The 25,341-nt window shown below is 50.3% G+C and overlaps 1 protein-coding gene across 1 annotated transcript in view; it reads left to right on the top strand.

The window, feature by feature from the left end:
- Positions 1 to 24,641, top strand: part of PPM1H (protein phosphatase, Mg2+/Mn2+ dependent 1H) — a 258,156-nt gene extending 233,515 nt beyond the window's left edge. Inside the window, exons 8-11 of the mRNA XM_029057431.2 lie at positions 985 to 1,048; positions 3,275 to 3,382; positions 14,920 to 15,071; positions 20,592 to 24,641. Of these exons, the coding sequence (XP_028913264.1) occupies positions 985 to 1,048; positions 3,275 to 3,382; positions 14,920 to 15,071; positions 20,592 to 20,739 (472 nt within the window). The 3' untranslated portion in view covers positions 20,740 to 24,641. The remainder of the gene's footprint in view (positions 1 to 984; positions 1,049 to 3,274; positions 3,383 to 14,919; positions 15,072 to 20,591) is intronic.
- Positions 24,642 to 25,341: the final 700 nt, after the last annotated feature.

The following is a 25,341-nucleotide window of genomic DNA, read 5'->3' as shown; positions in this document are numbered from 1 at the left end:
TGTGCTTACTGTGTGCAGAACACTCTACTAAGGACTTGGGAGAGTACAAGAGAACAAAGTTGGCAGACATGTTCCTTGCCCACAGTGAGCTTACAGTCTAGAGAGGGAAAGCCTACAGCACCCGATATTCCCAGGCGATCTCCCATCCACATACTAACCAGGCCCAACCCTGCTTAGCTTCCAAGATTGGGCGAATTCAGAGTGGTTTGTCCATCTCCAATTCTGGAGTCTTCCCCAAAAATATCTCTCCTTTCACCCCGGGGTGAGTTTTTCCCTCTGTCCCAGGCCCAGTTGGCCAGACCCCTTGTTTTGCGGTTCCAGTGTTGCTCAGTTCAGATGTAGAAAAGCATCTGGGCGGCAGGCGGAAAGACGGGCTGGCGTAAACTGTGGGATAAGCTGGCAACCCTGCCCGAGAGCCATTTGAAAGCTGTTGTGAAACAAAGGATTTTTCCATCGACCTTCACTAGCCAGCCAAGGTCAGGCAGAATGCAGATATCCTGAACAAAACTGTCCACAGTACCAAGTGGGCTTTCTTGTAAGCTGCCCCAGAGGGAGGAACTAAACCCAGGAACCGTTTCAGCCTTCTCACCCATTGTCACGCTGTGGCTCACAGCCCGAGGCCTGTAACATGGGAAGGGTCCCGGTCTCTGGCCCCCGAATGCAGTACGTGGAATGCCATTCCCAGGACTCTGTCCACCCCCTCTTGTTGACAAACCCAGACCCCTGCTCATAGCAACGTGGGGGACAAAGACGGTTTGATGTTGGGATACCCTGAGTCTTTATAGTTCATCTGTCTTTTCATTCCTTGTGGTGCTTTTTCAAAACCACCAGCCCAATTAGGGAGTGAAAAAAAAAATAGAGAAAATGATTGGCAGTTTGAAAAGACGAGGTCTCCAGAACGGGGGAAAAGAACCCTACCTTCTTCGGTAGGGGCAGTGGGTCACTAATTGAAATAACTAAAAACGTGTTATTTATCCCCCACAGGGCATACAAAACCATCGAGGATGATGACTTGAAGTTTCCCCTTATATATGGAGAAGGCAAGAAGGTAGGCTTGTTCTCGTCCCACTCCACCCCAGCCCCCTCAACCCCGAACTGAAGGGATACAGAATTCCAGGATGTCTGTTGCAATTTACCATTTTCCACTCAGTAGCTTCTCATTTTGTGGTTTTGACAGCTTGAAAGACTATCACAGAGGTCATTAATCAGACTACCCTGGTTAGCTGGCTGGCAGGAGGGTGGATTAAAGATGAGTTTTGTCACAAACTTAGTTGTGCCTGCTCACTTTGCTCTTGTTTCCCCATCTGCATCCGGCCTGTGCATGGCTCAGTGGAAAAAGCCCAGACTTGGGAGTCAGAGATCATGGGTTCGAATCCCGGCTCTACCACTTGTTAGCTGTGTGACTGTGGGCAAGTCACATAACTTCTCTGTGCCTCAGTGACCACATCTGTAAAATGGGGATTAACTGTGAGCCTCACATGGGACAACCTGATTACCCTGCATATACCCCAGCGCTTAGAACAGTGCTCTGCACATAGTAAGCACTTAACAAATACCAACATTATTATTATTATGTTATTTGGTGCTTCATTGCAATTGGACTGCATCAGAATCACCTCAAAGTACCGTGGTCTCATAGCCCAGGTTTCGAAGAGAGAGATCAATCAATCTGTCCTATTTATTGAGCGCTTCCTGTGTGCAGAGCACTGTACATAGTAAGTGCTTAACAAATACCAACATCATTATTATCATTATTATTATTATTACTCAGCACTTGGGAGAGTACGATACAACAGAGAATGATACAGTACAGAGTACAGTGCAACAGATCTGAGGAAGGCCAAGGAACATGGTCACCCCATCACTAAGACTTGGAATTGGAAAGCGTTCTGCAAGCGGAGGTTGTGGCTAAAATCGTATAGCAAGATGAATTGACGGGATGGGTGGGTTCCCGGTTCAGGCCTCTCTGACAGCCCTTGCTTAATGTTGCCTTCAATCCATCAATCATATTTATTGAGCGCTTCCTGTGTGCAGAGCACTGTACTAAGCACTTGGGAGAATACAACACAACAATATAACAGACGCATTCCCTGCCCACAACGAGCTTTCCTTCAGTCCTCAGCGGTGTTGAGCCGAAAAACACTAAAGTGATCTTTGAATCAAAAGGGAGACAGAAAGTCACCTCATATGTGACAGTAGCTTGTAGAGAGTGACGTTCACAATTTACCGATGATGAATAGCAGAATTTCAATCCCCGATCCCAGCAAATTCTATCCCACAGTATCTGGAGGATCAATTCAGAGACCTGGAGACTCAACCGACTGCTCTTGGCAGACTCACTCGCATTCTTATGTAGCTCTAGTTTGGATGGCTTGAAACTTTTTGCTCTCCTTTTTGGTGCACTTTTTTGTATGCCCGGTGATTATTTTTCACGTCTTTGGGAGATTGTATGTAAAGAAGGTCTGAAAGCTTTGTGCAGTGACCCCCGAGATAAATTAGAAGAAGAGTAGCCAGATCTATGGCTAGCCTATTTTGCCCATGACTACTGGATGGGGGAGGGAGGTGGAACCAGAGTGATTGAGTCATAGAGAGAAAAGGAGGGTGGGGTCATTCCCACTAAACACCATTGTGGCCGTAACTATCTGGGCTTTCCTGCTCGGTGTTTTTTTGTGTTTTTGTTTTTTTATGGTATTTGTTAAGAGCTTACTCTGTGCCAGTTACCGTGAGCCCCGTGTGGGCCCTGAGCTGTGGCCAACCTGATTAGCTTGTATCTACCCCAGCGCTTAGAACGGTGCTTGGCACCACAGTTATTGGTGTGAATAACCACAGTTATTCCACAGTTATTATTATTATTAGTAGTATCTTCATCACAGATAATGGTATTTGTTAAGTGCTTTCTTTGTGCCAGGTACTGTTCTAAACACTGGGGTGAATACAGACAAATCGTGTTGGGCACAATCCCTGTCCCACATGGGGCTCACAGTCCCAATCCTCATTTTACAGGTGAGGTAACTGAGGCACAGAGAAGTGAACTGATTTGCCCAAGGTCACACAGCAGACAAGTGGGGGGATCCAGGATTAGAACCCATGACCCCTGACTCCCAGGCCCCCAATCTATCCATTATGCCTTCCACCTTTTTTACTATACCATGCTGCTTCTCTGTGTGCAGAGCCCTGTGTCCAGAGTACCGTATAAGCGATTGGGAGAGCACACTTTCAGAGCGTTGGTTGGTACGTTCCCTGTCCCTGACGTGTATTTTTTTCCCATCCCCAGGCGCGGGTGATGGCCACCATCGGCGTGACCCGGGGGCTCGGAGACCATGATCTGAAGGTCCACGACTCCAACATCCAGATCAAGCCATTCCTGTCTCCAGCTCCCGAGGTATCACGTCCCTTCTGCCGTTCGTTCATGCGTTCATTAAGTCGTATTTATTGAGCGAGAGCTTCCTGAGGGCAGAGTACTGTACTAAGCCCTTAAAAGAGTACAGAGTATGCCACAAGAGTCGTCTTTTGGGGGGGAGCGGAGGAGTGGGGGCCGCCGTTGGGCCTGCTCTGTGGAAGCATCCACGTCTCCCATTCTGTTCGGTCAGGGGAAAATGTCAGGGTTGGACCATCGCTCCTAGCAGAAGTAGTAGAAGTCATTGATTCATATTTATTGAGCACTTACTGTGAGCAGAGCACTGTACTAAGCGCTTGGGAGAGTACATTACAACAATAATCAGTCGCATTTCCTGCCCACAACGAGCTTACAGTCTAGAGGGAGGGAGACAGACATCAAATCAAAAATATAAAATTACAGATATGTACAAAAGTCCTGTAGGGCTGGGAGCGGGGAAGAGCAACAGGAGGAAGTCAGGGTGATGCAGAAGGGAGTGGGAGATAAGGAAAAGTGGGGCTTAGCCTGGGAGGCCCTCTTGGAGGAGATGTGCTTTCAATAAGGGTTTGAAGGGGGACAGAGGAATTGTCTGTCAGATTTGAGGAGGGAGGGCATTCCAGGCCAGAGACAGGACGTGGGCTAGGGGTCAGCAGCGATATAGGTGAGGTTGAGGCACAGTGAGGGTAGCGCTAGAGAAGTGAAGTGAAGTGTGCGGGCTGGGTTGTAGAAGGAGAGAAGCAAGGTGAGGTAGGAGGGGGGCAAGGTGGTGGAGTGGTTTATAGCCAATGGTGAGGAGTTTTTGTTGAATGCAGAGGTGGATGGGCAACCACTGGAGTGTTTTGAGGAGCAGGGTGATATGTCCTGAATGTTTTTGTAGAAAATTGATCCGGGCAGCAGAGTGAAGTGTAGACTGGAATGGGGAGAGCAAAGAGCATGAAGCGTGGCTCAGTGGAAAGAGTGTGGGCTTGGGAGTCAGAGGTCACGGGTACTAATCCCGGCTCCGCCGCTAGTCAGCTGTGTGATCTTGGGTAAGTCATTTGACTTCTCTGTGCCTCAGTTACCTCATCTGTCAAATGGGGATTAAAACTGTGAGCCTCACATGGGACAACCCGATCACCTTGTATCCCCCCATGCATATAACAGTGCTTTGCACATAGTAAGTGCTTAACAAATACCACAATTTATTTAAGTAATTACTCTGTGCAGGGCACCGTACTGTGTGCTGGGAAAGAATACGTAGATGGGAGTTAGACACCGTCTCTGGATGATAATAATAATAATAATTATGGTATTTGGTATTTGTTAAGCACTTACTTTGTGCCAAGCACTGTTCTAAGCACTGGGGTAGATACAGGGTAATCAGTTTGCCCCACGTGGGGCTCACAGTCTTAATCCCCATTTTACAGATGAGGAAACTGAGGCACAGAGAAGTTAAGTGGCTTGCCCAAGGTTACACAGCAGACAGGTGGAGGAGCTGGGATTAGAACTCACATCCTCTGACTCCCAAACCTGTGCTCTTTCCACTAAGCCACGGTGTTTCTCCCCTGGATCTTCGAGCATTCACAAACTGAACATATAAATGGGGAGGAGGGCCTGGAGACAGACATTTAAGGGAAGTTGAAACAGAAGTAGAGAAGCAGCGTGGCTCAGTGGAAAGAGCATGGGCTTTGGAGTCAGGGCTCATGAGTTCGAATCCCAGCTCTGCCACTTGTCGGCTGTGTGACTGTGAGCGCTCCAGCGGTAGCTTCCCGCCCTTCCCCAGGTTTCGTGCGGTGGCGGCACCAGGCTGCAGCTGTTTCTCTCCGTCCACTGGGGTGGCGGGGAGTGGCATAGGATGGAATGTCCTCGGTGACGCGGAGGGGGTCCAGAGAAGGAGGCAGAGGGACCGTCCGGTGGAGGAGGGCCCCGAGAGCTGCACTGGGAGGGCGGCAGGAGGAGCCTGCAGGAGGCCCTCAGCCGTCCCGTGGAGAAAGAGGCCCGGTTGCAATCAGCAGCGGCTTGAGTCCTCGCGGCCTGTGGTGCACAGAGCGTCCTGGGAGCAGAGCCCGGGGAGCCAACCGTAGTTGGGTACTTCCCTGTCCCCACAGGCAGTGGGCTGGAAACGATCTCCTAAGGGAGTGTAAGTTGGGGTCCCGGGGCTATTGGTTGACGGGTGAGCCCATTGTTGGGTAGGGCTTGTCTCTATTTGGTGCCGAATTGTACTTTCCAAGCGCTTAGTACAGTGCTCTGCACCCAGTAAGCGCTCAGTAAATACTATTGAATGAGTAGGTGTCCATAGCAGTGATGCAGGAGGGGCATGGCGGCAGTGCAGAATTGCTCTTCAGACAGATATCACGTGTGAAGTCCTTCCGTTGCAGTGCTTGTGCAGTGTGATGTTGGTGGAGTGACGTGGGTGACGTTGGGGGCTGGGATCACCACTCTCTTGGCACCCCCTACCCCCTACCCTGGGACTGTGGAATGGCCAAAGCTGTCCCTGAGCACTTCCGGACCGCTCCACTTTGGGTTTCACCGGACACGAAGCTGTGGGGAATAGCTTGTTGTTGACCCCAAAGGGCAGATGGATTTGCTAATCTCTGCTCAAAGTTCTGCAGACGGTCTCCTTTACCCTCCATAGTTTTGGCCTATTGGATAGAGCCCAGGCCTGGGAGTCAGAAGAACCCGGGTCCTAATCCCGGCACCACCACTTGTCCGCTGAGTGACCTTGGGCAACTCGCGTTACTTCTCTGAGCTTCAATTACCTCATCTGTAAAATGGGGATTAAGATTGTGAGTCTCCTGTGGGACAGGGACTGGTTCCAACTAATTAGCTAGTATCTACCCCCTAACTTAGAACAGTCCTTGATACATGGTAAGCGTTTAACAAATACCATCATTATCATGATGTCATCTTGCCTAGTTAGCTTCCCAAGGGCAGCGATTGTTTCTTTCTCCATTTCTGCTCTCCTAAACTCCTCACTCGGTGCTCTACCCCCATCTGGCACTCAGGGAATTCTGGTGCAGCTGAAGCTGTGGGATGGTGGGGAAAAAACAGTCTTTCTTGAGAAGTCCCCCACCCTGCCATAGTTGTCAGCAAAGGAAAGCAGTGTCAATTAAAGCTCTGTCTCTGCTACTTAGTTCTAGACTGCGCCTGGCATGGCTTCTAAATCCCAGGTTCTAGGCTCAGCTCTTCCACTGAGCTGCTCTGTGACCTGAGCCAACTCTCTTAACCTCTCTGGGTCTCAATTTCCTCACCTGTCAAACAGGGCATAAAATATCTGCCCTCCCTTCAGGGACCGAATCGCATCGGATTATCCTGGCACTACCCCAGCATTTAGCGCCGTCCTTGGCAACTAATAATAATAATAAATACAGTATTTGGTGGAATTTAAGTGCTTACTTTGTGCCGAGCACTGTTCTAAGCACTGGGGTGGATACAGGGTCATCAGGTTGTCCCACATGGGGCTCACAGTTTTAATCCCCATTTTACAGATGAAGTCACTGAGGCCTCAGAGCCAGGATTATAACCCATGTCCTCTGACTGCCAAGCCTGTCATTGGGCAGGGATTGTCTCTATCTGTTGCCGAATGACATTCCAAGCGCTTAGTACAGTGCTCTGCACATAGTAAGCGCTCAATAAATACTATTGAATGAATGAAGCCCGGGCTCTTTACACTAAGCCACGCAGTATTTGTTAAGCACTTAGTATGTGCCAGGCACTGTAGTAAGCCCTGGGGTGGATACAAGCAAATCGGGGTGGACGCAGTCCCTGTCCCACATGGGGCTCATGGTCTCAATCCCCATTTTACAGATGAGGTAATTGAGGCCCAGAGAAGTGAAATGGTTTGCCCAAAGTCACCCAGCAGGCAAGTGGCGAAGCCAGAATTTGAACCCATGACCTTCTGGCTCCTAGGCCCGTGCTCTATCCACTATGTCATGTAGCTTCTGGTGTTCAGTAAATACTGTGGTTAGCATCCAGCCCTAGAGGAAACCTGCAATGCCACCTGTATTTTTGAGGTATGCTGAGAAGTTGCCATGGTTACAGGGCCCACGGAAGTATCCCTAAACCAAGTTCATCTTTCAACTCTTTCTTTTAGATAAAAAAAATTGGCATGGGAGATGAAGGGGACTGGGTACTGAGCAGAGCTCATTATGGGCAGGAGTTATGTCTGTTATATTGTTGTATTGCACTCTCCCATGCGCTTTGTACAGTGCTCTGCATACAGTAAGCGCTCAATAAAGATGATTGAATGAAAGAATGAATGAAAGTAAGTGCTCAATAAATACGATTGACTGGCTGACTGACTCTCATTGTGTGGGTAGTAGATCAAGACTGCACAGGCACAATCTCGTCTCCATTTAAAATGCAGTCTCCTTTAGGAAACCTTCCCTGTTGAACCTCTCATTCAGTCAGTCATTCAGCAAGTCAGTAATACTTGTTGAGTGCTTACTGTGTGTAGATTACTGTACTAAGCGTTTGGGAGAGTACAGTACAACAATAAACAGACACATTCCCTGCCAACAACAAGCTTACCATCTCATCTCCCCACTTATGTCCTTCTCTATTGCATTACTTGAAGCCTCACTCCCTAAGCACTTAGGTAATAATAATAATAATAATGATTGTATTTGTTAAGCGCTTTACTAAGCACCGGGGTAAATACAAGCCTATCAGGTTGGACAGCGTCCCTGTCTCACATTGGGCTCACAGTCTTTATCCTCATTTTTCAGATGAGGTAACTGGCACAGAGAAATTATTGTAAGTGACTTGCCCAAGGCCACACAACAGACAAGTGGCAGAGTTGGGGCAGTGCTGTATCCACTAGGCCGTGCTGCTTCTTTTAGTTATTCACCCTACCTCCTTTCCCGACTAGTATTACTTATGGCCTGGTCTTTACTCAGGTAATCAGTGGTAGTTATTGAGCATTTACAGTATGCATAGCACTGTACCGAACACTTGCGAGAGTAATAATAATAATGTTGGTATTTGTTAAGCGCTTATTATGTGCAGAGCACTGTTCTAAGCGCTGGGGTAGATACAGGGTCATCAGGTTGTCCCACGTGAGGCTCACAGTCTTCATCCCCATTTTGCAGATGAGGTAACTGAGGCACAGAGAAGTTAAGTGACTTGCCCAAAGTCACAGCTGACAAGTGGCATAGCCTGGATTCGAACCCATGACCTCTGCCTCCCAAGCCCGGGCTCTTTCCACTGAGCCACACTGCTTTTCTATAGTACAGTCAGCTTAGAGTCTAGAGCAGGAGACAGACATTAAATCATTTACACTTTTACCTCTTCCTACCTCTAATTTATTTTAGCGTCTGCCCTCACACAGAAGCAGAGTCGCTTAGTGGAAAGAGCACGGGCTTGGGAATCAGAGGTCATGGATTCTAATCCCGGCTCTGCCACCTGTCAGCTGTGTGACCTTGGGCAAGTCACTGAACTTCTCTGTGTCTCAGTTACCCCATCTGTAAAATGGGGATGAAGACTGTGAGCCCCACATGGGACAGCCTGATTACCTTGTATCTACCCCAGTGCTTAAAACAGTGCTTGGCACATAGTAAGCGTTTAACAAATACCAACATTATTATTATTATTATTATCTTCACGAGGCTGAACCCTGCCCTTATGGAGTTTACACTCCACCAGGGGAGATAGGCATTAATAGAAATCATAGAGAGGAGGGAGAAGGAAAAGAAAATGTGTGACTGAGTTTTAATAGCGTGCAAAGGATATCTATCAAATGGTTTTGGAAGGCGGTGAGTGTTAAAGCTCATTTTGGGCAAGGAAAATGCCCGCTAATCCTGTTGTGTTCTCCCAAGCGCTTAGTACAGTGCTCTGCACATAGTAAGCGCTCAATAAAGACCATTGATTAAGTGCTTAAGTGATGCTGAATTGCAGGAGAAGCAGTAGGGGAGTGGGGATAAAAGCAGGGGAGATGCCTCTACCAAATCTATAGTATTGTATTTTCCCAAGCGCTCAGTACAGTGCTCTGCATCCGGTAAGTGCTCATTAAGACCACTGATTGAGAAATTATCAACCAGTGATCTTTGAGCACTAACTGGGTATAGAGCACTCCACTAAGTGCTTGGGAGGGTACAGTGTAAGAATTGGAAGACACATTCACTCCACACAGCCAGTTTACAGTCTAGTGGGGAGTAGTGCTCTGTTGAATTGGAAGGGGAGTTTCGGGCAAGGGGGAGGGCTCAGGAAGAGATCAGCAGCCAGAGAGGCAAGGAAGCAAAGGGCCTGGAGACCTCCCCTGATTAGGAACTGGCCAAAGAGACCGAGAAAGAGCAGCCAGAGCATTAGGGGGAGAACCAAAAGAGGGTAGTGTCAGTGAAACTAAGGTTAGCTAGTGCTTTCAGGAGAAAGGAAAAAGCCAGGGTCCAAGGCAGAAATGAACGATTGGGGAGAATTAGGATAGAGGAAAGACTGTGAGATTTGCCGAGAAACAGATCAATGGGACCTTGGAGAGAGCAGTGTCAGTGGAGGAAAGAAGGCGGAAAATGAATTATAGTGGAACAAAAAGGGAGTAGACTGTAAGTTTGTTATGGGCAGGGAATGTGTCTATTTTACTGTTATATTGTACTCTCCCAAGTGCTTACTACAGTGCTCTGCACACAGTACATCCCCAGTAAATATGATCCAGATCCTTCTGACTTCCAGACCCATGCTTTATAATAATAATAATAATAATGATGGTATTTGTTAAGCGCTTACTATGTGCAGAGCACTGTTCTAAGCGCTGGGGCAGATACAGGGTAATCAGTTTGTCCCACGTGAGGCTCACAGATAATCCCCATTTTACAGATGAGGTAACTGAGGCACAGAGAAGTTAAGTGACTTGCCGACAGTCACACAGCTGACAAGTGGCAGAGCCGGGAGTCGAAGCCATGACCTCTGATTCCGAAACCCACGCTCTTTTCACTGAGCCACGCTGCTTCTCCAAGTTGGTATTTGTTAAGCGCTTACTATGTGCCAAGCACTGTTCTAAGCGCTGGGGTAGATACAGAGGAATCAGGTTGTCCCACGTGGGGCTCACAGTCTTAATCCCCATTTTACAGATGAGGTAACTGAGGCCCAGAGAAGTTAAGTGACTTGCCCACAGTCACACAGCTGACAAGTGGCAGAGCTGGGATTCGAACTCATGACCTCTGACTCCAAATTGCATGCTCTTTCCACTGAGCCACGCTGCTCCTCAATAATGTTGGTATGTGTTAAGTGCTTACTATGTGCAGAGCACTGTTCTAAGCGCTGGGGGAGATACAGGGGAATCAGGTTGTCCCACGTGAGGCTCACTGTTAATCCCCATTTTACAGATGAGGGAACTGAGGCCCAAAGAAGTGAAGTGACTTGCCCACAGTCACACAGCTGACAAGTGGCAGAGCTGGGATTCGAACCCCTGACCTCTGACTCCGAAGCCCAGGTTCTTTCCACTGAGCCACGCCGTTATCTACTAGGCCTGCTGATCCAACATCAAGGAGGGCAACCATGAAACTGTCCTCATGGAAGAATGTTAATAATAATAATGATGATGATTGTGGCATTCGTTAAACTCTTACTACACATGAAGCACTGTACTAAGCACTGGGGTAGATACAGGGTAATCAGGTCAGGCACAATCCCTGTCCCATATGAGGCTCACAGTCTAGATAGCAGGGAGATCAGATATTGAATCCCTATTTTAAAGATGAAGAAATTGCAGCACAGAGACGTGAAATGACGTGCCCCAGGTCACACAACAGGCAAGCAGTAGAATCGGCATTAGAACTCAGGTCCTCTGGCTTCTAGGCCTGTACTCTATTCACTATACTACACTGGTTTTTGTTGCTTTTGTTTTTTTTAAAAAATGGGATTTAAGTACTTACTATTTGCCAGGCACTATCCTCATGCCTGAACAAGCTTCTCAGGTTGGACATAGTCCATGCCCTTAATTGGGGTTTACAGTCTTAATCCCCATTTTACAGATGATGATAATGGAATTTGTTAAGCACTTACTTTTGCAGTGCCAAGCACTGTTTTAAGCACTGGGGAAGATACAAGGTTATCAGGTTATCCCACGTGGGGCTCACAGTCTTCATCCCCATTTTACAGTTGAGGTATCTGAGGCACAGAGAAGTTAAGTGATTTGCCCGAGGTCACAGAGCAGACAAGTGGAGGAGCCCGGATTAGAGCCCAGGTCCTTCTGACCCCCAAACCCAGGCTTTATCCACCAGGTATTGATAAAATCTTTGACTGCACAGCGCGGTGTGGTAAATTCTACAGCCATGGTCAGCCTCGGCTTCCCCCAGCTGGGGGTCAGGCGATAAGAATTTCACATCCGTATGTGTTAAGGAAAACCCAGGCTTTATCCACCAGGTATTGATAAAATCTTTGACTGCACAGCGCGGTGTGGTAAATTCTACAGCCATGGTCAGCCTCGGCTTCCCCCAGCTGGGGGTCAGGGGATAAGAATTTCACATCCGTATGTGTTAAGGAGATTGGAATGCTGTGCTCCCAAGAGGGCCTTGTGGGCTTATTCTTTTTACAAGCTTGGACTTCCTGTTAGCTAACAAGGAGAAAGGAAGGTCTAATATGTTAGCTAGAAGGCTTAGCTTAAATAGACTGGGGGAAGAGGATTATCTAACGAACAAAGCTAATGCTTCAGCCATGTAAACTTCAATGAAACCTGAGGTGACACATAATCTCATCTCAATTCAGGAGTAATTATTAAATACCTACTGTCTGAAAAGCACTGAACTAGACACTTGGGAGAGTCCAGTAGAATTGAAAAACCTAGCCTCTGCCCTCGAGGAGTTTTCCTTCTAAAGGGGGACACAGACACTAAATGTAGCCATTTGGTAAGTAGAAGCAATAGTAGTAATATTTATTGATCAAAATCAATCGTATTTATTGAGCACTTACTATGTGCAGAGCAGTGTACTAAGTGTTTGGGAGAATACACCATAAGAGAGTCAGTACACGTTCCCTGCTCATAAGGGGCTTACAGTCTAGAAGGGAAGACAGAGATTAATATATTAATAAACCTCCTTAGCAAGCAAAAACTCCTCACTGTTGGCTTCAAAGCTCTCCATCATCTTGGCCCTCCTACCTCACCTCCCTTCTCTCCTTCTCCAGCCCACACACTCCACTCCTTTGCCGCTAACCTCCTCACTGGGCCTCGTTCCCACCTGTCCAGCCATCGAACCCTGGGCCACGTCTTACCTCTGACCTGGAATGCCCTCCCTCCTCATATCCACCAAACTAGCTCTCTTCCCCTCTTCAAAGCCATACTGAAAGCTCACCTCCTCCAGGAAGCCTTCCTGGACTGGTCCTCTACTCGCTTTTCCTCTACCCCCCTTCCCTACCCCATAGCACTTGGGTGTATATATATGTACATATTTGTAATCCTATTTATTTTTGTTAATGATGTGTATATATATCTATAATTCTATTTATACTGATGCTGTCAATGCCTGTTTACTTGTTTTGATGTCTATCCCCCCCCTTCTAAACTGTGAGTCTATTGTGAGCAGGGCTTGTCCCTACTTGTGCTGAATGATAGTTTCCAAGCACTTAGTACAGTTCTGCACACAGTAAGCACTCAATAAATATGATTGAGTGAGTGAGTGAGTGAGTGAGTGAATGAATGAATGAATGAATGAATGAATGAATGAATGAAAAAAGTATGGATGTGGACACAAGTGCTGTGAGGTTGAGGGTGGGATGAATAAAAGGTGCAGATCCGAGATGATGCAGAAGGGAGTGAGAGAAGAAATGAGGGTTTTGTTAGGAAGGCCTCTTGGAGGAGCTGTGATATGACTGAGGCTTTGAAGGTGAGGACAGTGAACATCTGTTGGGTATGAAAGGAGAGGGCGTTCCAGGCCAGAGACAGGACGTGGGCAAGGGTCAGTGGTGAGATAGACGAGATCTAGGTACAATGAGTACGTTGGTGTTAGAAGAGCGAAGTGTGAGGTTTGGGTTGTAGTAGGAAATCACAGAGGAAAGGTAGAAGTGGGAAAGTGATTGAGTGCTTTAAAGCCAAGGGTAAGGAGTTTCTAAACGATGCAGAGGGCAACCACTAGAGGTTCTTGAGGAGTGGGAAAACATGGACTGAAAGGTTTTGTGAAGTAGCATGGCCCTGTTAAAAGAGCCTGGGCTTGGGAGGCAGGGGACCTGGGTTCTAATCCTGACTCTACCGTTTGTCTGCTGTGTAACCTTGGACAAATCACTTAACTTCGCTGGGCGTCAGTTCCCTCATCTGCAGAATGGGGATTCAGTAACTGTTCTCCCTCCTACTTAGACTGTGAGCCCCATGTGGGACCTGATTATCTTGTATCTACCTCATTGTCATCAGTGATATTTATCGAGCACTTACTGTATGCAGAACATAGTACTAAGTACTCAGGAGAGTACAATTCAACAGAGATGGTAGACATGTTCCCTGCCCACAACGAGCTTACCCCAGTGCTTAGTACAGTGCTTGGCACATAGTAAGCTCCTAAAAAAGATTATTATTGTTATTATTAAGCTCTTCTTACAGTGCTTTGCAAACAGTAAGCGCTCAATAAATACGATCGAATGAATGAATATTATTATCATTATTATCATCATTTAGAGAAATGATCCGGACCATAGAGTGAAATATTGACTTAAGTGGGGACAGGCAGAAGGCAGGGAGGTCAGCAAGGAAACTAATAAGGTAATCAAGGAGGGATAGTATAATGCTTGGAGTAACGGGGTAGCAGTTTGGATGGAGAGGAAAGGACCTGCTGTCGTGCAGGTAACATCAACAGCGTTCATTGACACATTGAATATGTGGTTTGAAAGAGAGATGTGTCAAGGATAATGCCAAGGTTTATGGACGTATAAGACAGGGAGGATGGTGATACTGTCTACAGTGATGGGTAAGTCACGGGGACAACAGGGTTTTGGGTGGGAAGATGAGGTGTTCTGTTTTGGACATGTTCAGTTTGAGGTATCAGTGGGACATCCAAGTAGAGATGTCCTGAAGGGAGGATGAAATGTAAGACTGCAGAGGAGGAGAGAGGACAGGACCGCAGGAGATTTAGATTTGGACATCATCACGTAGAGATGGTAGTTGAAGCCATGGGAGCGGATGAGTTTTCCAAGGGAGTGGGTGTTGATGGAGAATAGATTTTACAGATGAGATAACTGAGCCATAGAGAAGTGACTCAGCAAGACACGTAGCAGAGCCGGGATTAGAACCCATGACCTTCTGACTTCCAGGCCCTTTGCTGTATCCAGTACACCGTGTGCACACCTTTATACTCATCACTTTTTCATATGTGTAATTAAGTTCAGTTTCTGTCTCCCCGATTAGATTGTAAGCTCACTGAGGGTAGGGTTCACCTCCTATCATTGTATTCTCCCAAAGGTTTAATCCAGTGCTCTGCAAAGAGTAAGCACTCAATACCGTGGATTAATTGGGTGAAAATGGAATGAGCAGGTGGAACTAAACTGGGGTGAAATGGGCAGTTGATGGGCTTATTGATTTGGAGAAGAAGAGGCAGGAGCTGAAAACTCTGGGTCACTGGCTTCAAGGTGGCCTGTTGTTGTGGTTGCAGGTGAGAGTGTACAATCTGTTGCAATACGAGCATGGAGCAGACGATGTCCTGATCTTGGCCACGGACGGGCTGTGGGATGTCTTATCCAATGAAGAAGTGGCAGGAGCCATCACCAGCTTTCTGCCCAACTGTGATCCTGATGATCCACACAGGTTTGTTCCTTCCCTCTCCCTTTCCCTCTCCCCTTCCCTCTACCTCCCCACTCCTCCCCATCTCCCTCCCTCCATCTCCCTCCCTTCCTCTCTGTCTTCTTCCCTCCGTCCCTCTCTCCCTCCATCCCCCTCTGTCCATACCTCCCTCTTATTTCCCCTCTCTCCATTCCCCTCCTCTCTTTTTCCCTCCCCCCGTCTCCCCCTCCCTCTTTATCTCTCTTTCTCCCTCCTTCTCCGTTGCCCCTCTCTCCACCCACCCCTCCATCCTTCTCTCTACACATCCCTCTCTCTCCACATCCCTCTCTCCCCCTCATTCCCTCCCATGCCGAAAGTAAGAGACATGAGGCAGGAGTTGCCGGAGGTTGGGGAGATTCAGAAGTGTTGGCTTTTCTCATTTACTCAATGGGCATTGTCTCGCTGTGGGACTTTGGCCGTGGACTGAGCGGGAAGAGAGGCAGAGACGCGATGTGGGAGAGGGATCCCGGAGGAAGGGCTCTGTTGAAATGGGAATCTCTGGAGGGAAAGAGTGGGGGTGAAAGTGAGGCCAGAAGACAGCAGAAACAGTAATGAGTGGAAGGTTTCCCCTTCCTTCGGGTCAATCTGAAAACCCTTGAACGGGGAGACATTGAGTCATGTCCTGTTTGGGACTTTCAGGCTTTTGTTGTAAACACCCAGGCCAGAGGTGCACTAGCCAAAATCCCACATACTAAAACCCAATCTACCTATTGCCCACTTGCATGGATGGAAAAGCCCCTTGAAGTCAGGGCAGGTGTCTACCACCTCTGTTGTACTCTCCCAAGTGCTTAGTACAGTGCTGTGCAGATGGATGGACGGGCCAACGGAAGGACTTGAGGTCACCAGCCTGGACAGCCCAGAGATCCCCCTCCTGCTTAGGTCCCCCAACAAGGGAGCAGCCTTTCTCTACGTGTGGCCAGTGGCCAATATACAGAATCCTATGTGTATCTTTGCTATTCTTTTTTCACACAAAGTACCTCCAAAAGTTGTCCAATCCAAATACTGTATCCACACCTTCTATACACATGCAACACACACACACACATACATACACACACACACACCTCTCACTAGTACCCCAACATACCTATACATGCCCACACCCCAGAAGTCACACATCCACACCCCCGACATACACAAACACCCCCCTTACACACATGCCCACCACATTCGCACACACCCAACCCTCCCTCCGGACACCCTCACCGCCTCCTTCCTCCCTCTTCCTACCTCCCCCCGGCCCTATGCTAAATCATAGCTAAGTAATATGCTAAACTGACCAGCCATCCAGGTTTTCAATAACCTAGAGTGATTGATAACGTGAAATTGATTTTGGCAAAAGGATTGCAGCTCCTTTATTAAACACTTCTAGGGAGTTCACTCAACTAATTGCCGGCAGAACCAGATGGTGTTCCAAAGCACCTGCCCTATAAGCGAAAGGAGTTTGTTTTTCCCCCATAATGTTTCCCATTTTTGCAGCCTGTTCATTAACATTCCAGGAAGGGAAATGGAGGTCTGCTGACCCCTTCTCTGCCTCTGGGGCTTCTGTAGCCCCTTGCCACAGCAGAACACTTGAAGCCCCTGAAGCTGAGTCACCGGGTCGGGCAGTGCTCGGCCTGGACTCTCCACCCTAGGAGGGCAACTGTGGGGGAGGCAGTGAGGGAGTGAAGAGACTGGTCGGGGAGAGTGGGATCAGGAGACCCGATTTTAGTCCCAGCTCTGCCAGGGGTGTGTGGTGGGGCTTTGGATGGGTGTCTCTTAACTTCTCTGGCCCTCAGTTTCCTCATCTGTAAAATGGGGACAGAATAACTGCTTTTCCTACCTCTTCGTTAGTGAGCCCCTTGGGGAATCAACTAATTATTACCTATCTAATTATCACCTATCCATCCATTCGGGGCTTGGCTAAATAGTAAGCATTTAATAAATAGCATCATTAGTATGGAAAAGGCCTAGCTTTTGTAATGTTGGAATGGCCCTGCTTTGGCTTAAAGGAGAAAGGGGCTTTTCCAGCACTGAGGGAAGAGGAAAGAGGGACCCAGGGTTGAAGAGAAGACCGGGGTGCCAAGTGGAGGATGCTTCCCCGTGCAAACACGTCTCTCTGGAGCCAGAGGTGACGGGAGAGCTGGCGGCAGTTTTCAGCTACGGCCATAGGCAACCATGGCTTGGTTGGCAGTCCCAACTCCGCTGTGTGCAGGAGTCCAGCAGTGAGGAGGTAGGGCCCCATAGGGCACGACCCACGGGTGTCCAGGGAGGCGTCTTCCACTGAGAAAGGGCTAGGCGGAACCAGCGGGAAGGCGTTAGCTCTGCGTCAGGGCCGTTCTAGCTCCTGTCACCATCTTGGATTGCTTCCGAAGGGGCAAATTTTTCTGGCTTCTGGAATATCATGGGCCCATCTAGAGTCCTGCTTTCCTCCTGTCAGGCACCACCAACACTCCAAGACTCCAGGCCAGGGGCAGGGGAAAGCCACCTTTCTCATGGATGCACCTGAGCCGAAGTCATTCCCCCCTCGATTGGCCAGGAAAGATCAGTCCATGAATCGGCAAAGGGCAACCAGCCCCACCGAACTCTGAACGTGGGCATGTTCCCAGACCATGGGGAGTTATTGGGCCAAGTGTGAGCCCTTCAGGGAGAGGAATAGAAGGCAACAGGTGGTTGAAATAGCAGTGGGTGCCCAAGAAATGCCCATCTGAATGAACCAGTTGGTCTTTGGGTTCAAATGCAACCCTATGTGTGGTGAGATTTTCCCTGGATGTGGATAGGGCGTGAGCTAGGAAATATCGCCCCATGCTGTGGGGCTGCTTTTGCTCCCCACAGTCTTCCTGCCACCGTTTCTCTGATTGCTGTCTGCCAGGCTGACCTGTTTGCTCCCGGAGCAGGCATGTCCACTCAGGGAGATGGACTCATGTGGCCGTTTCCTGGTTTAGGTTTCAGCACGGGAAGACCCCCATTTAAAGTCCAGCGGCACTGAGCGTTTGAATCCAGCCCAGTTTTTTTCTCATTGGATTGAATCTGGGACCACTTTGCTTTGTAGCCCTAAAGGAACTAATATCAGCCTGCCTGTATTTAAGGCCACGAAGAGAAAATATGGTAATGAGAACTCCAGCCAGAATCTTACTGAAACCTCTGTGTTGCTCCCTGCGACATGACTGAACCAAACTCCCAAACGGCCAAGATCAGAATTGGGATTTGATGAGTAACACAAAGTCAGTCAATGGTATTTAAGGAGTGCTCACCTTGTGCAGATCACTGTACTGACCCTCTGGGAGAGTACAGTTCAACAGAATTGGTAGACACGTTCCCTGCCCGTGAGAAGTGTACAGTCTAGAGACTGAGGTGGTAGACCCGATCCCTGTCCACAAAGAACTTATGATGTAGTAGGGGAGATAGGCAGTAAAATAAAACTACAGACTGGGGGAAATGGCAGAGTGGAAGAGCTGTTTGGAACAGCTGTGAGCCTGAGGGTGGGGTGAAAAGTGCTTGAGAGGGTATAGATCCAGTGCCTAGGTAAATACAGGAGAAGGGAATGGGACTAGGGGAAATGAGGGCTTGGTCAGGGAAGCCCTCTTGCAGGGGAAGAGATTTTAATAATGTTTCGGAGGTAGGGAGAGTGGGGTTCTGTCGGATATGAAGGGGGAGGGAGGGTTAGGTCAGAGAGAGGGAGGACATGGTCAAAGGGTCGGCAGTAAGATAGGCAAGCTTGAGATACAGTGAGTAGGGTGGCATTTGAGAAACTTTGAGAAACAAAGTGAGTGGGCTGGGTTGTAGTGAAAGAGGAGCGAGCTCTAAGGCAAGAGGGGGAGAGCTGATCGAGACCCACAGCGAAGCCTAGAGCCTAAGTGCACGAGGTCACATTTCCGAGCCCCGACGTCAGAGACGGTCGGAGCAAAGGCCAGATTCCCATCGGCCCATGCAGTTTGGCCCTGTGCTGTCTCAGAGATCTGCCTAGATACAAGAGCTGGACAGGCGTTACTCGATATCACCCACAGGCAAAGCAGCTCCCAACCAGGTAACCCCAGGGCTTTCCTGGACACAGAAGGTGCACTATCCTCCCCCCTCCTGCACATTGCTGGCCCACCGGTTCTCAGACCTGGGGGCCCAGACAACAGCAGCAGTTAACTGTATTTATTAAGCGCTTACTGTGTTCAGAGAACTATACTAAGCGCTTGGGAGAGTACAGTAGAGCAATAAACAGACACATTCCCACAACGAGCTTGCAGTCTAGAGGGCAGGGAATGTGTCTGTTCACCCCCATCCTCAAAACTGACTCGGTTCCTTTAGCTCAGCTGAGCTCCACCCCCCCAGTGACGATGGGCCTGGAACTTTTCACCTTATTGGCTGAGGAGCCAGTCTGCTGCCCCCCACCCCTTCCGAATAGCCCACTGACCCTGGGGGATTGGTGGGGCTGACAGGCCCGAGCAAGCTCTTGGCCTTGTTCTCTAGCCCCGAGCCCCAACCCCTGAGCGATAGTCCACAGTGCTCTCCACGGAATCCCTCCTTGGGGAGGAAGGCTTTCTCCCAGCCCCTCCCCCACCGAGTGAATATTCCCTGAAACCGCCTCCGCTCCGACACTTTCCTGCCTCCTGCTGCCGACCCCCCCGGCCTTTCCGTGAGGAGAACGCCAAGGCCCAGCCAGTCCCACGGCCGTCACACCCCACGGCCCGCTGCCTCCCAGCTCCCGGAGCCGCAGTCACAGGAGAAAAAACATGTTCTCCAGACACAAAGGTTACATTCCATCAAGACTCTTCATGAGGGAGGAAGTGGATGCCTTCAAGCTAGTTGAGCTGTCCTCCAGTGCTCGAGAGGTTGAAAGTCAAGTATCCCGGCATTGGTGAATAGGGGCGGTGTCCGGTAATAGACTTCTGTGGCTCAGGGCTACCATCGACCCAGAAGCTTCACCCCACTGCCTCTCTGGGTCAGCGGGAGCGGTGGGGGTTGGCTTTTCTTCCCCACCTCTGCCTTTGTCAGCTCTGCTTCCTCATTTTGGGCTGTAGCTTTCATACTTTCAGGTTGGACTCTGGCCCTAAACAGAAGCGACTCACTTCCCCCTCCCCACAAATCCCATTCTTCGCCCCTCTGGCCCCCATTTTGTTTTGACACACAGCTGATGGGGGAATCGTAATTTTCATTTTTGATTTTCTCTGTGAGAAGCCGGCGAGTGGCGGGTCGGGGAGGAAAGTCGGGAGAATAGCAGAGGGAGGGAAGTGAGCAGAGTGGATGGGCATTTTCTGATTTCTTTTTTATTTTACCCAGAAGCTCTTCAACCCTGGCTGTTGAGATCCAGGAATTTCAGTGGCATAAATCCCTGCTGCCCTCAATTAGTGGTATTTATGGGACACGTACTTTATGTAGAGCACTGTACTAAAGGTCTGGGACAGTACTATACAACAGAGTTGGCAGACGCGTTCCCTGCCATGTTCTCTAGCCCTCTTCCTCGCCGCAGGCCCAGCTGGACTGACCCTGACCTTGACCCTCCTCTTCCTCCTCCTCCTTCTCTCCCCCCGGCAGGTACACCTTGGCGGCCCAGGACTTGGTCATGCGAGCCCGGGGCGTGCTGAAGGACCGAGGCTGGCGGATATCCAGCGACAGACTGGGGTCCGGGGATGACATCTCCGTCTACGTCATCCCTCTGCTGCACGGAAACAAGCTGTCCTGAGGGCGGCGCTGGCGGGCCCTGGGGCGGCAAAGACCGGGGGAGCGAGGGGGCGGCTTTCGGGAGTGGGGTTGCTGACCGGGGCCCAAGGGCCGGTGAAACTTGGTCAACGGGCCTGGATGCGGAGCGGATGCCTAACCGCCCTACGTACGCAGGCTTCGGGCTTCAAGGCGTCCCCTCATGCCACCGCTGCCTCGCCCCGGGTCCCGCCGCCACACCCCTTCTGGTCCCGGGGCCCAAGCCCTGCACGGCAAAGGGCAGAGGCTGCTACGGCACATTGGTGTCTCCGCCAGCTCCCGTGGCACTTTCCAGGCCTGACATGTGACCGTTTGGTTTCAGAGAAGCTGGAGAAGCCACGTTTGATGGGAGGACAGGCCCGGACCTTGATTCGGCTTCTCTGCGGGCCTCCAGGCGAGGCACCTGCAGAGGGATCCAGGTCCCAAGCGGAGCACGGGAAGTGACGGCGGTTGGGGGGGGGGGGGGTGTTCTCTCTATTCCCGCTTTCCCTACCCGCCAGCGGGCCTGGGTCTCTGTGACTCTTGCTGAGGGACAAGTAGGCGGAGAACCATCCCAAGGTTCTCCGCCATGGCAGCCACCCTGAGAGGCTCCTCCGTGGCTGGGGTCCTCAGTGACGGGAGCTCCCAGTCCCGGGGGACCGCATAGCGCAGGGCGCTCGGCCCCGGGGTCCCTCAGTGCCAGGGGCTCCTGGTGACGGGGTCTTCTGTGGTGGCCACCCTCAGCGTTACTGACCCCCATCTCTGAGACAGAAGGAAATTTTCTCTCTGGGTGACACATTCCTCCCTGCTCACTTTGTTTTTGTCGCATCGAGTGTGAGGCCCCAGGCTGTCCCCTCTGTCCCCTCAACCCCAGTGGAAATCACTGAATCCCATCAAACATCATCTGTCCTCATTGTGAGAGACTCAGGGCAGCCCCATGTACTGGCTCCCTGTCGGACTCTCCCCTCAGGCTAGGTGGAGAGTTCCAGCGTCCCCACAGCCCACGCCGCAGCCTTCCGTGCAGTAGCCCCACAGAGCCGTAGAAGCTGCCCTGTCCCCTCTTACCTCGGCCTGGCCTCCTCCCGGGGCAGCGAGACTCAGAATCCATCCTGCCTGCTACAGGGTCCACAGCTGTGCTTCCCAGGACCGGCGGGAGGGAAGCCAGGCTCCGGGTTGCCCCTTGGCCCCATCTTCCTGCGTTATGGGAGATTTGGAGCCACTTTGGCGGTGATGCTGGGGGAAGGAAGGAGGCAAGTCAGAGGAGGACAGGAGACATTTCCATGTGGGAGGCGGTTGGGGGCACTGCTTTCTCGCAGGGTAGGGACTTGTGCCAACCCATCAGCCCAGCGCTGTGCCCCTCGGGAACCTCTGCTTGCAGCCTGAACCTGAGCCAGGGTGGCGAGGGCTTGGCTGAGCTGGCTCCCTGGGGTCTACAAGAAATGGCTAGTGCCAGGGAAAAGAATGGCACCCAGACAGCATTTTGCCAGTCCTGGCCCAGAGCCATGGGTAGCGTGCGAGGGGATGAAGCCCCTCCGCCCAGAAGGCCACGCCGCCTCCCCTTCCAGCGGCTCCAAAGGCGTCCTCGAATGATTGTGTTTCCGTCTTCTCTCAGGCTTGGGAGAGAGGCGGCCCCGGCGCCCGGCCTGCTGAGCCTCCATGGAGGCCGCTGGGCTTGGGGGTGAGCAATGGTTTTCGCCTGCCTCCCTGCTTAGGCGCAGCTTTTCCTCCTGGGCCCAGCTCTGAATCCTGGGCCACATGGACGTGTCTATCTCCCAACCAGTGACCCTCCAGCACGTGAGCAGGAACAGGGAGGAACTCCGACAACCCCCAAGGCACCGGTCTTTCAGCAGCCACCATCCCATGAGTGAATGTGGCCTGCTCCGAGCTGCAGCCAGCTTCTAACTCCTCTCGAGGCCAAATGTTGTCCTAGGGGCCACCTCTCGGAGGAAGGGGTTGCGTTGGCAGGATTTGGGAGGACAGATTTGGGTTGGAGGATGGTGGTGGGTGGGGCAGTGTGGCATGGTCAGCTGTAGTTAAGAATTGCAGCGCAAGAAAGTGAGCATCAGCCAGTGGCCCCCCTGGCTCTTCCCAGCCCACAGCCCGAGCAGGGCACCGCGCACGGGGGCTGCTGCCCTCCACCCCCCCCAACCCACCTCACCCTCAGGGAGTCCCTGGGGCTCGCAGATGGGAGGGCCAGCTGACCCCTCCCCACAGAGGGCAAAGGTCAGGGGCACTCAGAATTCTGCAAAGGACTCGTTTCTACCCAGGGACATTGTGTGGCTCTGACTTTGAAGCCAAAATTTCTCGTCTGTAGATTTCCCAGTCAAGAAGTTGAATTGTTCTGGGTTTTGTTTTTTGGTTGTTTTTGTTTTGTAAGTAGATTTCTCCCCACCCCAACTTTCCTTATCACACTCCAAATCATCAGATGGGCAGACAACCTGACGCACCTCTCTGACACTACTTGAGTTAGAAGAATGGTCCTCTGACCAAATGAGGGCCAGCTCGTCCTGCCCAGTGCAGTGATTTTCTCCCGTTCTGTCTAGAGGCTGGTTCTGATTCAGGGATCCATGGTGTGCATGTGTTCACTTCCGCACTTCCCGCTGTTGAGTCCCCAAATCGCGAAGCTCTCCGTCCACCCAACAGTCAGATAGCCCTTGCCTCCGGGGTCAGGGGGTGAGGCCGGTCGGTCTGTCGGTTGGTCCCTGCTGCTTTCGTCTCTGTGAGTCCTCGGGCAGCTTGGCCCACCAGAGGCCTGCAGTTAGACATGCCGAGTCGGTGGGTTTTTTTGCCACCCGGCAAGACAGGCTTGTGTCGACCTAGCTGCCCAGTGTGCCCTGCTTCTGCTTTCTCCCCCAGAAACCTAGACCTTATGAGACTTCATTTTCAAGAAAAGCATCCTTGAGGGCCTGGCAGACAAGAGGAGCTTTGCTTTTCCATTGAACCAACTTGATAGTAGCCGGGGAGACTTCCCCGAGTCAGGGGAGCCTCGGGCCATCTTGGTGAATATGCAGGGGGTAGGGATGCGGGCACCTCCAGAAGCTGCCCATCTTCCTGTAGTTTCATGATTCCCCCAAGCAGGAGTTCTTGTAGCTGAACAAGTCTTGGGGTGGTTTCGGTTGCCATTATAGGGTGCGGACGCTGGGGCTTTACAGGGCACAGTGCCAGTAGCCAGACTTTCCTATCGCACCAACACTTTGGCTGTGTAGCAGATATGAATGCCAACGGGGCTGGTGCCCTTCATGCTGTTCGTGTGCAAGGAGCTTTATTTTTTCCTCTTTGTCTTTAAGATATATGTCCACGTAGCTGCGCTCTAGGCCCCAACCAAGCAGTGTGGGACACATGCTGAACCTGGGAGGGTTTTGAAGGAGAAAGAGCTTGCAGCCCTCTGCCATGAGTACCCAGAGTGATGGGTTTATTTTGTCCCTTGCTCCTTTCTTCTTCTCCTCCTCTTTCTCTCTCTCTTTACTTTTTCTGTTCTTTTTATTTTCTTCCTTTCTTTCCTTTCTTCCCTTTCTTCCCTTTCTTTTTTTCCTTTCTTTCCCCACGCTGCTCAGTCCCCCCAAAACTACATTAGCTTCCATCTTCTCTGTGTTCTCCTGGTGACCCAGGGCAGCCTAGAGCTGTTGTGATATCTCAAGGGAGAATCTAGAATTTCATCTGTCCCATTCCCATACCAGAAACAGCAAGAAGAACCAGTCTGAATTGGATTTCAGACCACTGTATTTTCATGCTTTGTGACTGTGAAATGTTGATTTTTTTTTTTTGTAACCCAAAAACAAAAGTGTTGAGTAAAAGCATTGGGTTCTATTTTCTCTGTTTTGAAACTTAAGTGCAATGTCCCAGAGGAAGGTGAAGAAATGTCCATGCTCCATGAAGTTTTAAAATAAACTCTAGATATGTACAGCGAAAGTCGACATTGTTGCTCATCTTTGTCTGGGAAGTTTGTCGAGTTGTTTCTCTTGGTCTGTTGGGATGTTCTGTCTAGAGATTGAACCGAGTTCTCTCTCCTCCTGGGGTCCTGACAGAAAGCAGAGGTCGTGACCTTCCGCCGCTGTCACACGACCTGCGCGACCTGGGCACCAGGAAGGCCTAGGACACAAATGTTTGCTTGGGTCCATTTATCTCTGCTGATGAGGCTAATGAAAGCAAGACTGGTAGGTGAGTCAGCCAGTTGTATTTATTGAGCACATAGGGTGTGCAGAGTACTGTATTAAGTGCTTGAGAGAGCATAACACATCAATAGAACAGACACATCCCCTGCCCACAGTGAGCTTACAGTCTAGAGGGGGAGACAGATAGCAATATAAATAAGATATGTACGTGATGTGGGACAGTGGGGGGAGGGGGTGATGAATAAAGGGAGTAAGAGTGATGCAAAAGGGAGTGGGAGAAGAGGAAAGGAGGGCTTAGGAAAGGCCTGTTAGAGGAAGTGTGCCTTCGATAAGGCTTTGCAGGCTTTGAGTGACTGTCGGATACGAAGAAGGAGGTTGTTCCAGGCCAGAGGCAGGATGAGGGTGAGGAGTTGACGGCGAGATAGATGAGATCAAGGTACAGTGAGAAAGTTTGCATTGGAGCAGCCAACTGTGCCGGCTGGGTTGCAGTAGGAGAG

This window comes from Ornithorhynchus anatinus, chromosome 2 (genome assembly GCF_004115215.2).
Source record: "Ornithorhynchus anatinus isolate Pmale09 chromosome 2, mOrnAna1.pri.v4, whole genome shotgun sequence".
In the NCBI taxonomy this organism is placed as follows: domain Eukaryota; kingdom Metazoa; phylum Chordata; class Mammalia; order Monotremata; family Ornithorhynchidae; genus Ornithorhynchus; species Ornithorhynchus anatinus.
The sequence above is the reverse complement of the archived record's forward strand: the minus strand, read 5'-3'. Positions and strand labels throughout refer to the sequence as shown.